Source organism: Epinephelus lanceolatus, chromosome 5 (assembly GCF_041903045.1).
Source record: "Epinephelus lanceolatus isolate andai-2023 chromosome 5, ASM4190304v1, whole genome shotgun sequence".
Classification (NCBI taxonomy): domain Eukaryota; kingdom Metazoa; phylum Chordata; class Actinopteri; order Perciformes; family Serranidae; genus Epinephelus; species Epinephelus lanceolatus.
Window position 1 is genome coordinate 9,353,404 of NC_135738.1, and position 14,444 is coordinate 9,367,847.

At 42.8% G+C, this 14,444-nt stretch overlaps 1 protein-coding gene across 4 annotated transcripts in view; it reads right to left on the minus strand.

Annotated features, from left to right (window-relative positions):
- The window catches only part of LOC117261970 (sodium channel protein type 4 subunit alpha B-like), a 43,597-nt gene continuing 29,153 nt past the window's right edge, over window positions 1-14,444 (minus strand). For 2 of the 4 annotated variants that reach the window (XM_078167681.1, XM_078167679.1), the window contains exons 24-31: window positions 13,789-13,842; window positions 13,559-13,690; window positions 13,124-13,225; window positions 11,578-11,848; window positions 7,440-8,052; window positions 3,792-3,936; window positions 3,620-3,694; window positions 1-1,976 (exon numbers count right to left, since the gene is read on the minus strand). In XM_078167681.1, the coding sequence (XP_078023807.1) occupies window positions 1,806-1,976; window positions 3,620-3,694; window positions 3,792-3,936; window positions 7,440-8,052; window positions 11,578-11,848; window positions 13,124-13,225; window positions 13,559-13,690; window positions 13,789-13,842 (1,563 nt within the window). In that variant the 3' untranslated portion in view covers window positions 1-1,805. Of the gene's footprint in view, window positions 1,977-3,619; window positions 3,695-3,791; window positions 3,937-7,439; window positions 8,053-11,577; window positions 11,849-13,123; window positions 13,226-13,554; window positions 13,691-13,788; window positions 13,843-14,444 lie in introns of all 4 variants that reach the window. The other 2 variants (XM_078167680.1, XM_078167682.1) reach the window with 2 other exon arrangements.

Sequence of the window (14,444 nt, forward strand, 5' to 3'; positions counted from 1 at the left end):
TGTTTTGAGCTCCATTTATTGAGTTTGTGTAATGTATGAAGTTATATATAAAGAGAAACAGCATCGATATACCAACACTGTGGCTACAACAAGATACAGTGAAAAAGATCAAATAAAAAAGTATAAAAAGTGCTCAGTTGTTCATCTCTTACATGGGGACACAGGGTTTCTGCATGATACTCTGACAGTAGTGCAAGGGTATCTGGTTAAATGACGTGTTAAACATTGTCAGAGCATGACGTTAATAACCTATAATCAATCAATTGATCAGCTAGAGACAATTAATGTGCTGGTGGTCTCACTGGGAGCTACTTTAATAAGAAAGGAACCACTCAGGTGTTTAATCCAGGTATATATTATATATCAGTGTTCATACTGTGGAGAGTTTTATTGGTAAACTGCAGGGCTGTCAACTTTTCAAAAAACCTCCCCCGCATCCTAACGGATTTCTAGGGCGCCTGCTGGAGATGGATAGGGCCTAATACCTTACATACAAATACCATACAGAGAGAGATAATGGTGGTATAGTGGGGGTCTGGCTGTCCTCCCCCAGAAAATTTTGGATGTGGTAGATGTGATTTCCTGCATTCTGGAGACGGGCAATACCTACATTCATTCAAAGCCTGGCGTGCAGCCTCGTTCTGTGGACAATAAACGAGGTGCAGACTTCTCTCTGTGTCACCGGTGATGAGGAAATACAGTGAGTGCTGGACAGAGCAGTGAGTGACAACAACCACATTTAAGAGTACTGTTTGTGGTGGAAACACTGGGGTCTAGGTACCATGTCTGAAGGGTTACTGTTGGTTCCAAAGGTACCATACCCAAAGTGTTTGGTGGAAATGAGGCTAAGGTTGCCGATACCTGTGCTAACATTTTATTTTTAACATTAATTTCCTTTTTTAATGCTTATATTATTGAATTACTGTTAGTTTTCTTCCCGCCAACATCACTTTTAAAAGAAATGCGTGTTTTTTTAATGCTTATATTACTTTAATAATGATGTTAGTTTGATATGCTGATGTTAAAATTAATGCTACTGTTCCTTTTTCTTGTGCAGTTAGTTTAAAATAAAAAAATCTTAAAAGTTTTAATTCCTCCAGAGTACCGTCATAATATATTCTGAATAAATTCATAATATCTCCATAATAAGGTTGTAATATTTTCAGAATAAAATCTTATTTCCAGAGCAAAGTTGTAATATTTCCAGTATGAAGGGGAAATATTTTCAGAATGGCAGTTCAGCAGTTAAGATGACTTTTTCAAACATCAGGAGGAGGCCAATCCCTGACACTGGAAAAAGTATAAATGCATTTTTTTAAGAAACATCTGTAATCTTTCCTCCCTCCACAGTGTAATTACGTGAGTAAGCAGTGTGGAAACATAAAGGCAGAAAACAAAGAATGTGGGATCAACAGAGATGCCGATCAGTGTCAGAATTTTTTTCTGATATCACCTGGTCCTGGACCAAGCGTCTACAATCATACATTTTTGAGATATATTAATAATAAATGTTGTGTACATGTTATAGTAACCTGGATTAGTAGTTGATTGTAAAGTTTAATATCATCTGGGATGTCTCAACACAGACTGAGCTCTGTTAGGACACACAGGAAGTGACGACGCAGTAATAAAAAGTTTTCTTAGAGACAGAAGTAGAGCACAGAACGAAGCTGTCCGCAGCAAACTTCAACTCCAGTTGTGTTGTCTCTGACCTAAGAGCCCGGTCCACAGGTGCGGTCCAGACTGATGATAGACTCCCTCAGGTTCTCATCTGGCAGGAAGTCAGAGCAGCGTGGGGGAGAGACTTACTGTAAGGCTCCACCTGAAACACCACCACCCCCGTTCACAGACGCCACTGCCGGCTCCTCTGCACCTCTGTGCTGCAGAATGTGTTTCCTGTACGCTCTCTGGATCACTGCTGCCGCCACGTCTTCCTGTTTCCTCTGCAGGGTGCTGCTGATTGGTTCATGTGACACCTGGAGGTAATGATAATCAATAACTGTATGTTAGGGGCGGTGCAGGTTTGGCGTCAGAAGGTGGGGGGACACGATAATGATGTTTCTTCCTGTGTTTATTTTGAAAACTATGGCAACGTTTTTTTGTCAGTTACCTTTTTTCCATGACAAAAATGAGACGATGACGTGTTAAAAATAGATCTTGATATTAAAAACCAAGACGAAGTCTATGCTTCACTTACGCTGACGAGACAAGACAGAGATGTTCATGGTGGACTATCGGACATTGAAAGCTGAGAACAGCCGTGCTTACAATTATCTTCAAATGCAGCATGAGCAACAGGCTGGTGAACTCCAGTAAATAGTCTGCACCAGGATGTTTCTCTAGCAAAAACATTCACACTGGAGCAGTGTCAGCTGTGAGCTGTAATTCAACAGCAAATAGTCAGCTGTGTGTGTCTGACTGTCGATGGTGGAGTTGCTGAATGGATTTGTGGAGTTTGTTAGTTGCAGCGCTGGCTGTTAGCAGCTAGCTCCGCTTGTTAGCTGCTGAATGGCAGCGGAGCAAGCAGCCACCGACCGCCGGACTTTGTGACCCCACAGGACTCCACTCAGTCCTCACTGTTTGGGGAAGGTTTATGGATTGATGGTGTTTGACAGGCAGGTAGGAGGCTCAGTTATCTGTGCTGTAAGTTAACAGTCTGAACTCAGATCAGCTTTCTCTGACAGAGATGAAAGTTTAGTTTGAATCACCGACTCTGTGAAAGGACACGAGTTTAAATCTCCAGACTAACATGTTGCAGATGAAGAAAGAATTCAGGCTTCACTTAAGTTATTTTTCTGCTTCTTAACAGTGAGCTCAATAAATCACAGTTTACAGTGAACCTGGGGACAAATAGTTGTCTCAGATTAGATATCTGTGGTGTCAAAGTTTTTGAAAACCTAAATAGAGAAATGTTGAGCTTTTCAAATGACGATCAGCAAGTGTGTGCTCGCAAATCAACATTTAAACGTGTCAAACTCTGCCAGAGAAATGACAGTTTGTAAGTGTTCAGAAATTATTAGTAGTTGTAGAAAAATTTGTCAAAATGAAATTATTATACACCTTGATTCTAATTTCTGATCAACTAAACTGGATAAGTTTGAAGATAAAAAACATAATGACTAAAATGTCGTGAATTTTCATCAACTAAAACTATGAAGGATAAATGACAAAAACGTGACTAGAACAAATAAACATTTTTGCAAAATAGCAGTCAGAATTAACACTGTTCTTCTCGAACGTTTTTCCAGATAAAGTCATGCCTGGATGTCTTTGTCTCCCCTGAAACTGTCTCCTAAAAACCTCAGACCTGACACCTGATTTTCTGCCTAACAGACAAAATTCAGGGCTGCAGGGACTGAAACTGATTTTTGTGATCATACAGAAAATAAACATAAAACTGTCCTGACTGTGACGACAGATCTAAACTCATTATCATAATTCTTGACTGAGCACATTACAACACCCTCTACATGCACAAGTAGGATGTGAGGGGCCAAACTCTGGGGTTCAGTTAAGATATCTGCTAACAGCTACAGGATAGAACACAATTCAAATGGATAGAATAGAATAGAATAGAATAGAATAGAATAGAATAGAATAGAATAGAATAGTGTAAAACCTTGGATGGGTTGTCTACGAACTTTTCCTCAATTCTGGCTTTCAGAGTGTCCGCCTGTTCAGAGCAACCAAACACCTGCACGCATACAGAATAATAATAACATTAATAACAACAACAACAGTAATAATAATAATAATAATAATACTAATGATGATTTATCAGGTGATGTTACCTGCGTGGAGAGTGCGAAAAGGACGTCCACACAGTGGATTTTGTCTCCAGGCATAAGAGGCAGATCCATGTGGATTAGTTTAATGGAGTTTGGTTTTGGAATCCTCAGAGGATCCTTCAGAGCGTCGCAGAAATCTGACAGCTTACTGTGGAACACAGAACAGATCTGTACTCATTAATATGACTCTACTGTACAATCCAATAGAACCCAACAGACCCTTTTACTGTTAGTAAACAACAGTATGATGTTTTTTGGTGGGCGGGGCTTAGCTGGAGGCAAACAGATTGCTCCTTTTCTGAGAATTTGGCTTTCCCCTGCCTGGCTTAACGCTGCTGCCTATGGCCATGTGTGAACCTGTCCTAAAACCACCCTAAACGTTCGTTTTCAAAGCCATGAAACTCACCGAGTGGTCAGTGGTGTTTGTTGATGTTCTGACATAAAAATCATAGCAAACTGTGGTTTCCATCTGTGTTTTCGCTTTTCATCTGGATTGTGGAACTGTTTTTTCAGCTGCCTCACACCCGTATGTAAACTTCCGCTTGATTGTTTGTTTGACCCTGAAACGTTACACACTCCAGCCCACTTGATGGCGATAATGCTCCTTTACGTGCGTGTCGCCAACCAGCAGGAAACCATTGCAATGTAATGGCACACAGAAAAGGAGCAGAAGAAGAAGGTTGGCGTTGTGTTCAAAGGCATCGTACTGCGAAGGTTGTTTACAAGCGAGTAATCCATTGTGCAGGTGTTTAAACTTATTACAAAACTTCGTTCTTCCTCCAGGAGCGCACACAGCACTGTCGAACCGGCACTTTTGCTGAGCTAAAGACTACAATGACTACAACCTTGTCGTAAACACCCCCTTTCTGTTTCCGGTGGCGGATTAGGACAATGAGGCTTCTATAGAAAACCAATGGATTAGACATAATGTCAAACACGTCATCACGGAAACCACAGTTTGCTACGATTTTTATGTCAGAACATCAACAAACACCACTGACCACTCGGTGAGTTTCATGGCTTTGAAAACGAACATTTAGGGTGGTTTAGGACAGGTTCACACATGGCCATAGGCAGCAGTGTTAAGTCAGGCAGGGGAAAGACAAATTCTCAGAAAAGGAGCCATCGTCACAATTTTGGTCTTAGCCACTCTATTTCATCATGAACAACTCAGAGATGGGGCTCATAGTGCAAAATACCGGACTTCTCCTTTAACTGTACATATCATTTAAAGCAGCTCTGCAGCAATTTTTCGTTTTCGTTGATTATAGCGCCCCTTTGGTCGAAGCAGTATGACACCCACAGCCTGGTGTCGTAAAATTCCGACTGCAGCCGGCAATTACCGCATGCATTTGTTTTGGAGAGCGAGAGGATTAACTAACGTCAGGTCAGTCCAAGTAATTAGTGGAAACAGCAAAATTACTCAGTAAATTCTCCTGTCGTGTTTCTGTTCTGATCTAATGTAATCTGTTGTGTATTTTGAGCTACTACAGCTACAGTAGTAGTGTGAGCCTCAAGTTATTCTGGGTAATGTAGTAACCGTTGTTGTGCTACTGGAAACAATGAGAAGCAGCCGTGTACGTTCGGTGTAAGGAGGAATAAACAGTTAACAAGTCATCTGCTGAGTCCGCATTATTATGTGAAAAGAATACTCCGATGATTTGGGAGTTATGCCCTTTCTCTATCATTTTCATATTGAGACAGCGGTTAGCATGGCACTTGTAGGGGGTCAGTGCATCTTGCGCGGAGGGATACACCGGTGAGCAACAGCTGCTCTGGGACAGGTACGCTAGGTCCCTCGGTAAAAGCAAACAAAGAGACGACACGGACGATATTACTCACCCGACTGAAAGCTGTCCATCAGCTCCTGCAGGCCTGGGGTGTTTTTTCCAGTTCATCTTAGGAACATGAAAAAAAGTTTCAATCACGCTAGGATTAGTGATTGCTGCAAAGTTTTCATTCCTTGTGATGCACTCTCTGCAGCGGTTTTCCTCCTGATGATATATCTCCCCAACTATGGTAGCACCGAGGGAGCGGAGGATTCAGCCTTTCTTCTCGCTTGCTCAGCATCAAACACATGAAGCTCCTCATCTGTGTACTCCGGCTCAAACAGGTATGGCTCTGGATCTGTGTCCGCTACAAGAAACTCTTCAAAATCGCATTCAAAGTCGTCCATTGCAGCTCCTAAAATCCGGAGATATCACTAGGCTAAATAAACAGCTGAGTTTTGTTTACAAGCTACATCTGTGCCTGCTCACCGGTGTATCCCTCCACGGATCACAGTGCAGGACGTACTGACCCCCTATAAGCGCAATACTAAACGCTGAGACCCAGCCACTGGACATACAGACACAAAAAATTTATCGATCATGTTGTCTCAATATAAAAATGATAGAAGAGGGCATAACTCCCAAATCGTCGGAGTATTCTTTTATGTGAAGATACACAGTGAAGACATAACATAATCCTAACACAGCAAAGTTGTTACCTGCAGCCTTCGCTTGCAAAGCTAACGCTACTAACGTTAGGTCAGTCCAAGTAATTAGTGGAAACATGGTAACGTGCTAACATTACACACACGTTAGTAGTAAAGTAAGACCTGTTCATAAATGTTCTGGTGTAGCTCTGAATTTCTTATAAACTGAGGACATCTGCCTGCTGTGTATTTGTGTTCATGGTCACAGTCACAGATAATTTTACATGATGCTCCTTCGTTATCCGCCATGACATCAAAAGTACAACCAAGTCCTCATTGATACATCTCTGGTAAAACTGTTAGGTGTTATGTGTTCAGCAATGCCCGTTGCGTACTGCTTACTTGAAGAACACTGTAAACACGGCTCCTTCTTCTGTGGTTTAATCGCTGCGGGCCGCTGCAGGCGAGCAGAATCTCTTCCGCCTCGGGTGCCATATACTGGTTTGCTGACTTCCGCTGTGTGTCCGACCCGAGTGAGGCTACGCTAAATAGCCATATAGAGAAAGGCTTTTTTGTCGCTGTTGGGTTCAAATAAATACGCAGATCTTCAAGGGGGGGTGATACGAACTAGGGGCAGTTTTATTAATGGTAAAAAGTTCCGTACAGCTGCTTTAAATAAAATGTATTATTATTATTATTAATATTATGATTATTAAATATAACGCTGTGTTTCTTCGACCAATAGAGATCTCATTGTAGTGTGGCGCGTCAGACTGAATTTATGAACGCACCGTGTCAGGTCACTCACTCTCCGAGACCGCGAGTATTACTTATACAAGTAAACACTGACCAATGGGACCAGACTGGCTGACCCGTATGCTCTTGTCACAGGACACTTTGCCAGTCTCAAAGACTGATGATAGTCTTTGTTCAAGTGTCGGACACATGAACAGTTTCCTCCAGTTTGTTTTGCTATTGAAGCTAACGTAAGCTAATGCGCTAAAAAATTAGCGTTGCGGAGAAATCCAATATTCCTCTTAATCCCTCCCCAGTTTCTGATGAGGTGGACATGATAATCCTTAATACACATGACATTATTCATCCCTACAACAGGAAATACTTTTTCCATAACCTGATATTAAGTGTGTGCTGCACATGTGAGCATGTTTTGACGATGGCCTCCGTCCAGTCCTTTGGGCTTATCACATTTAACCATAGTAGTAGTTTGGACTCACCTGTAGGATATGAACTGCGAGGCTTCGGGGTCAAACTTTCTCCAGGTTTCATAAAACATCTGGAGTTCATCGTCACTCAGTGGCTCTCCGTCCTCTGACTTGAGGGTCTCCAGGACGACAGCGACAAACAGGTGGACCACCAGCAGAATGGACAGGGTGATGTGGATGACAAAGAAGATGTTGGCAACTGTTGTGTTGCTGCAGTCCCCTATGACCGTGGATCCTGGGTGCTCCATGTGGGGGTCACAGTCTGGCGGTGTGGTCATCAGTGGAAGCAGCAGACCGCCCCATGACGCTGACGTGGTCATCACAAACAAACAGCTCATGCTCTTCCAAAATGTTTCAAAGTTCGTCATGTCATCAATCGCTGCCCCTTTCTTCGCGTAGGCAAAGTTAAACATGCCAAAGAGAGAGGAGGTGAACATGATAATGAAGAGGAGGAGGCCAATGTTGATGAAGGCAGGAAGTGACATCATGAAGGCAAATAACAGCTTCCGGATACCCCTGCTAAAGCGAATGAGAGGGAGCATACGTCCAACACGACCCAATCGGAGCACAGTTACGAGAGAAGGTGAGATGAAGTATTTCTCAAGTAAATCAGCCAAGAACATGCCTGAGACAGACAGACGGAGACACAGACAGACGGAGACACAGACAGATGGAGACAAAGACATGGTTACAATAAACAGTACACAGTAAGGCAGCATTACAGTTTTCACAGCTCGGGTCAACTTCATGATACATTGCAGACCACTTCTCCCGTGGGCTCTGTGGACAACATGCATTTAAATATTTATATCAAAGTTTTATCCAAAGCACATTTCATTCACCCATTCACACACACACACACACTCACACAGGTATTACACAAGCTACCACAATTCAGTGTGTTACTCAAGGACACTTTGGCATGTGGGCAGGAACCACTGGGAAGAGATGACCCACTCTACCTACACAGCCACAGCTGCTCCACTATTAACCATCGGTATCACTGTATTACCAGTGTGGAGGGATTAGGACTGACTGCTTGTTTCCATGTGACTTCCAGGTTTCCATGTAATTTCCAGGGTGTTGACTAAAGTGGGATTTATACTTGTGTGTCAGCTCTGTGCAGACCCTATGCAGTAGCCTATACATGTCGCCTACGCCGTTGTGAGCATTTATACCTGTGTGGTGGTGTGTCTGTGTCACTCTGCAGTTACACCTCCAAAACAGTGGTTGGCAACAAGGTTTCTGTGAAGTGCTGTGAAGTTTAGTTGATTCAAAACACACATTAAACACACATTAAACATGGCTTAATAGAGACAATTTCAAACACAAGTACACAAATCAGCTTCACTATAACTCGCAGCATTCACAGACAAACACTTGTCTTTATCTGGACGCATTTTCCCCACCAATACAACATGCTAACATTATTAGCACAAGCCTATGGCATTTTATATTTTATAAATTATCCTAGCGGCTAGCAGACTTTTCCTCTTCTCATATGAAACCAGGGACAACAGCAACATTTAACAGAGGCAACGTTATAAGATTCAGCCCCATTACAACTCACAAGGTTCACCAACAGAACAACTGTCTTATACTAAACACCTTTTCCAAACAAATAAATCACACTAACGTTATTAGCACAAGCCTATGGCATTTCACATTGTGTGAATTAGTCTAGTAACGAGTGAAGCATTCCTCTACTATGAAGCCAGGATAAATCACACACAAGACGTAAAATGCTATTTTTGTGGAGGCTTAATGGTCTTCACATTTTGTTGTTTCTTAACTGTGAAATTAAACAAAAGCTTAGTTTCCACTGAGGGAAAAGGTTTCAGCTGACAGAAACAGACAGGAGGTCTGCGTCGCCACCATGTGTGGTTACTGGGGAGGTGCATGTCAGGCTACGGTGTAGGCTCTGTGTCGGCGCTGAGCCTACATCATAGTTACGGTGTCAATTTAACACAGAAGTATAAATCTTGCTTTACTCCTTCAGCCAAAGGTCTTTAAGTGTCTGGAGTGGAAAAGGTCTACAAGTAAAAAAGGGAACGGTCACTATTCTGGGTTAAAAAGAAATTAAATAAGTATTAATACTGCAAGAGGCATTTATCGGGGTCGGAGCAAACTGCAATCATTTGAATGCTTGTGTCTTTTTCAGCTGACAATAAGCAAAACATTTGATGTGACTTATGACCTTCAGTGAAAATGTTTTGAATTTGTATAGAATTTTTATTTCATGCCCACCTAGGGCTTCGAACCTTAAACCTCTGTATTCCCAGCACTGCACCACCAGGAAGACATGGCTCCTGGCCAGTGGCATAAGGTGGTTACAATGGGCTCCAGTGCACACTGTTATGAGGGGGTCCATGTCATTGGTCCGACAGCCCATTGGTCCGACATCCCATTAGTCCGACATCCCATTAGTCCGGTGTCCCATTGTTCCGATATGTGATTATACTAGGCTATACTGTATTTGTGTACCATAGAGGATCAGCAAATGCAACAAAAGTAGGCTACTGGTCGAGATACAAGTGCCATAGAGAGAAGAGAGTGAAACACCATAACGTCCTGTTATTAACTCTGGGCTCCGGATTGTGTAGGGAGCTCTCCGCGCTGCTGAACGGCTCCCGGCGGCTCTGGGTCAGCTGGGAAAGGCTTGAGGCGGAGCAGGCTCACGGCTTATGTGTTTGCCACTTTCTTTTTCATTTTAACCCACACCATGATCTTTTCCTAACCCTAACCAAGTGGTTTTTGTGCCTAAACCTAACCAGACCTTAACCACAGGGCATCATGATGATTTCGGAACAACAGGACTTCAGAACAATGGGTTTAATATGGTCGGAACAATGGGATGTCGGACCAATGGGCAGACCCCTTATGAGGAGCCCTAGTGTACATTAACTTCTCATCTCATGATCAGAGAACTGACACTGGATTACATCAACATACATATTGCCCACCAGTCATCAGTACATATCTGTACATAAAAAATACCCAAGAACATAAGAAATTAAGAAACTACTTATTTAATCTGACTGTGAGGTCGGAACACGTTCTCACCACAAACAAACAGCACCAAACTTTGTTTGTAACTGGACCGAGACAAACTCTTCAAGAACGTCTTGGTCAGGTTGTTTTGGTGTGGAAGCGAGTGTGATTGCTGTGTTTGCATCTGCCCAAACGAACCGCACATAAGGGGCAAACAAACTTGAGTTTGACTGAACCAAACCAAACAGGGCAGGTGTGAAAGCACCCTACGCCAAGCGGTTTGCAAAATCATGACCTTGATTGTTAGAGCACCACTTGAGTGACATTTTTTGTGCCTGGGAAGTGGGTGGAATTTGAAACCAACCTGCCAATTTTTGCTGCTCAAACACTTTCAGCAGAGAAAAATATCAAGAAAGGAAGAAGAAGAAATAAAGCCGCAAGCAGCAACTCCGGGGTTCAAGCCAGCAATAAAAACTTGAACACTAGCTTGGATCAAGATCTTTCACAGTTCACAACACCTCCACTGAAAATATTCAACATGTTTTATGACAATCGAACAGATGCTCATACATTTACATCCAAATCTCCACCGGGCTACACCCTCCTTTGGTAACACCGTTGCTTCCTGTTGACCAATTTGATAAACATTTCAGAGACATGCTCATGAAGCATGGAACTGTAAGTCGGATTTCAAGGTAACTGGACTTACAGTGTGAGGGGCGTGGCCTTTCCAATACTTAATTTTTGGGCGCTATAATTAGGGCCATCTGGCCGATTGGGGTCATATTTGACGAGCAGCGTTCCCACACAACTTGCAATCACTGATGAAAATTTCATGTGATGTACCATCTTACGGGAATTTGCAGAAACATTTCTGAAGAAAAATTAATAAATTCATACAAAAACAACAGGGTTTCAGCCCTTCAGGCTTAAACCCCTAATAATGAGAACAAAAACATTTGTGTCCAGCAGCTAGTTTCGTTGCTTGGACCCTTAAAAACAACGCTGACCAAACAAGAGAATGTTATTTGATCTTGTTCCTAAGATCCAAGATTAATTTGTATGTTGAATTAAAGGAAATTTTAATGAATCTAAATGAATCGAAGTGTTCTGCAATGAGGAGATGATGACATCATCACAGGAAACCTTTCTGACTCACCTACGATGGTGAAGATGAGCACTAAGAAGTCGAGCACATTCCATCCGTCGGCGAAGTAGTGTTGTCTGAGCGCAATGATCTTCAGAATGAACTCAATGAGGAAGATGAGGATGAAGACCAGGTGGAACCAGTACAGGATGATTTCCGCCTGTATGCTCATCTGGTCTGTCTCTACCATCAGGAGAACCATGTTCAGGCAGATCACAATCGCCATGAAAATATTAAATGGTAGTTTAGTCACCAGGTCAAAGAGCCAAGCCTGGCAAGCATTCTGAAAAAGAAAACACCAGAAAACATCAGAGCAGAGAAACTTAGAAACCAGAGTTTATTTGACCACTACCAGCCTACACTGAAGAGTGTGTTAAAGAGGCACTAAGCTGAGACTCAATGGGCTTCAGTTCATGCTGTCTCATTATATCCTAAAATCCTTCCAACTTCTTACCCCTCTCGAGAACTCATTCCAACATGTTCTAGCAACGCTTGGCGGATTCTAGAAAAGCAGAGAGATGGCATGTATGGAGGCTGAAAAGTGCCCATTGTGACATTTTGTTCTTCTCTTAGGTAACAGATTTTTTTTGAGAGAACTTTTAGCAAGATAAGAGAAAAACATCTTGTATTTACTGTCCACAAATTGTTCATGGTCCAAAAGTGGGTCACGGGTCTATTCTGAATGGACAGCAAGTGACTTTGTTTTTAAGTGCAGTGAATTTCTGACACAAAGCTTTTATTTAAGTGCTGTTTCCTGCTGTAGAGTGAGTGACTAATGGACAGCAACTTAACAGTGACAGCACACTAGCTCGACGACATGGCCAAACACAAGTATGACGCTGAATCTATCAAACTGTGTGGACCTTGAACTAATGACTGCGGACAAGTCCCCGTGGCTCAGACTCAGGCCCTCTCAGAGATTCAACAATCATTCAGTGCTGTTCAACAGTTCCTGTACAATCCAAAGCTCGTCTTGAATGCTGATAAAACAAAGTGCATGTTATTCACAAAAGCCGACTTTTGTTCTATGTTGTTTTTCTGTAACTTCTGTTGCTGCCTGTCATGGCAAGGACACTCATGACTACTTAACTTGAGTTGATGACACACCTGGGGGGTATTCCAGAAAGCGGGTTTAGTGAAAACTCTGAGTATGTTAACCCTGAAATGAGGGAAACTCTGGGTTTTCAGTTCCAGAAAGAGAGGTAAGTCAAATTCTGAGTCAATCACCATGGCAACTGACACTGTGAACCTAACCTGCTCGCTGGCAGGTTAAGAAGCCTGATTTCATCCTGTCTCCTCCCTACTGCCGACCCTGAAGCAAGCTGTCAGACAGACATGGACTGTCCGTATGTAGGAAATCCCATCGATATCGAGGCAGAATTAATTCGCAGTGCTTTACGCCGGGAGAGGATTTTGAGTTTGTTGAACCTCCTACCTGGGATACCCCTCTGGATCAGGTGGTTACAGATACCTGGTTTCTGCTGACATGGTAACAGGACTGCCGGCTGAATGTGAACTCTACTGTGGACGCAGAGCGACAGGAAGGACGTGAACCCACCTGAGGTCTTGGAACAGGTCTCGGAGGGGTCCGCAGACGTTTCTTCACAGCCATCCACTCTTTATGCTGCTCTTCAGTGATGAAAATATCTTTACCTGCAGAGTAAAGATGGAAAAAAAGACACAAAATAAACACCAAGTAAAGACACAAAGTAAACACCAAGTAAAGACACAAAATAAACATCAAGTGTCTCTCAGTCTGTGTGTGTGTGTGTGTGTGGGTGTGTGTGTGTGTGTGTGTGTGTGTGTGTGTGTCTGTCTGTGTCTGTCTCTCTGTGTGTCTCTCAGGCTGTCTCTCTGTGTGTGTCTGTGTGTCTGTCTGTCTGTCTGTCTGTCTTTCAGCCTGTTTCTCTGTCTGTTTGTCTCTGTCTGTCCATTTTCAGCCTGTCTGTCTGTCTCTGAGCCTGTCTGTGTGTCAGTGAGTGTAAAGACCTATCTTGTTTCTCTGCAGGTTGTCCAGGATGGCTCTGATGAAGAAGTTTAAGGTGAAGAAAGAACTGATGATGATGAAAAAGATGAAGAACATGTACATGTACGGCGAATTCTCATAGACTGGCTGAGATTCCACCTACAGACACACACACACACACACACACACACACACAGACCAGTATCAGTCCCAGTATCAGTGATGGTACGAGTAAAGCTGACAGTTGGTGTACCAACCCATCTGGAGTCCACAGCCGCGTACATGACATCATAAAAGTCTGATGACAGCGCCTGACAGAGAAACGACACAGAACTTCATAGTAAAAACACTGAATTTAAGTTTGTCAGCTCACATGGACTGTTATCAGGCTAAACTCAGATTTAAACTGGTTTCATGCCAAACATCAAGTACGAAGTTTTAAACTGAGAGATCATCTCTGAGAGGAGAAATCTCAAACTTTAACTGAGCTACTCATGACGCTTTTTATGGGAACTTTTGCCTGTATGGTCTGGCAATGGGTTTGAACTGTGAAAACACAAAATCAGCAAACTTGTTTATTTCTGTTGTCATTTTCAGTCGTAACTGTAACGTTTAAAGACACTGAGCATAGTGTTAGTTCAGGCAGGACAAGGTGTCAAGCTCTGCTCACATCCCAGCAACATCAGCCGATCTCAAACAGCCCAGTCAACTGATGGAGCAGCTGACTGATGGAAGGGAGTCAGCTGATAGATCACATGATTCCTGTCTGTGCAACCAATTGGCAAGTCTCATTCAGGGCGCCCTATTTAAACTGCTCTGGCCTGCCTACTGTTGCTACTCCCTCTGCAAGCCACTTTGCAACCTGCCTCCACCCCAGCTCCTCGTTTTCATGTTGTGTCTGACTTATCAATGT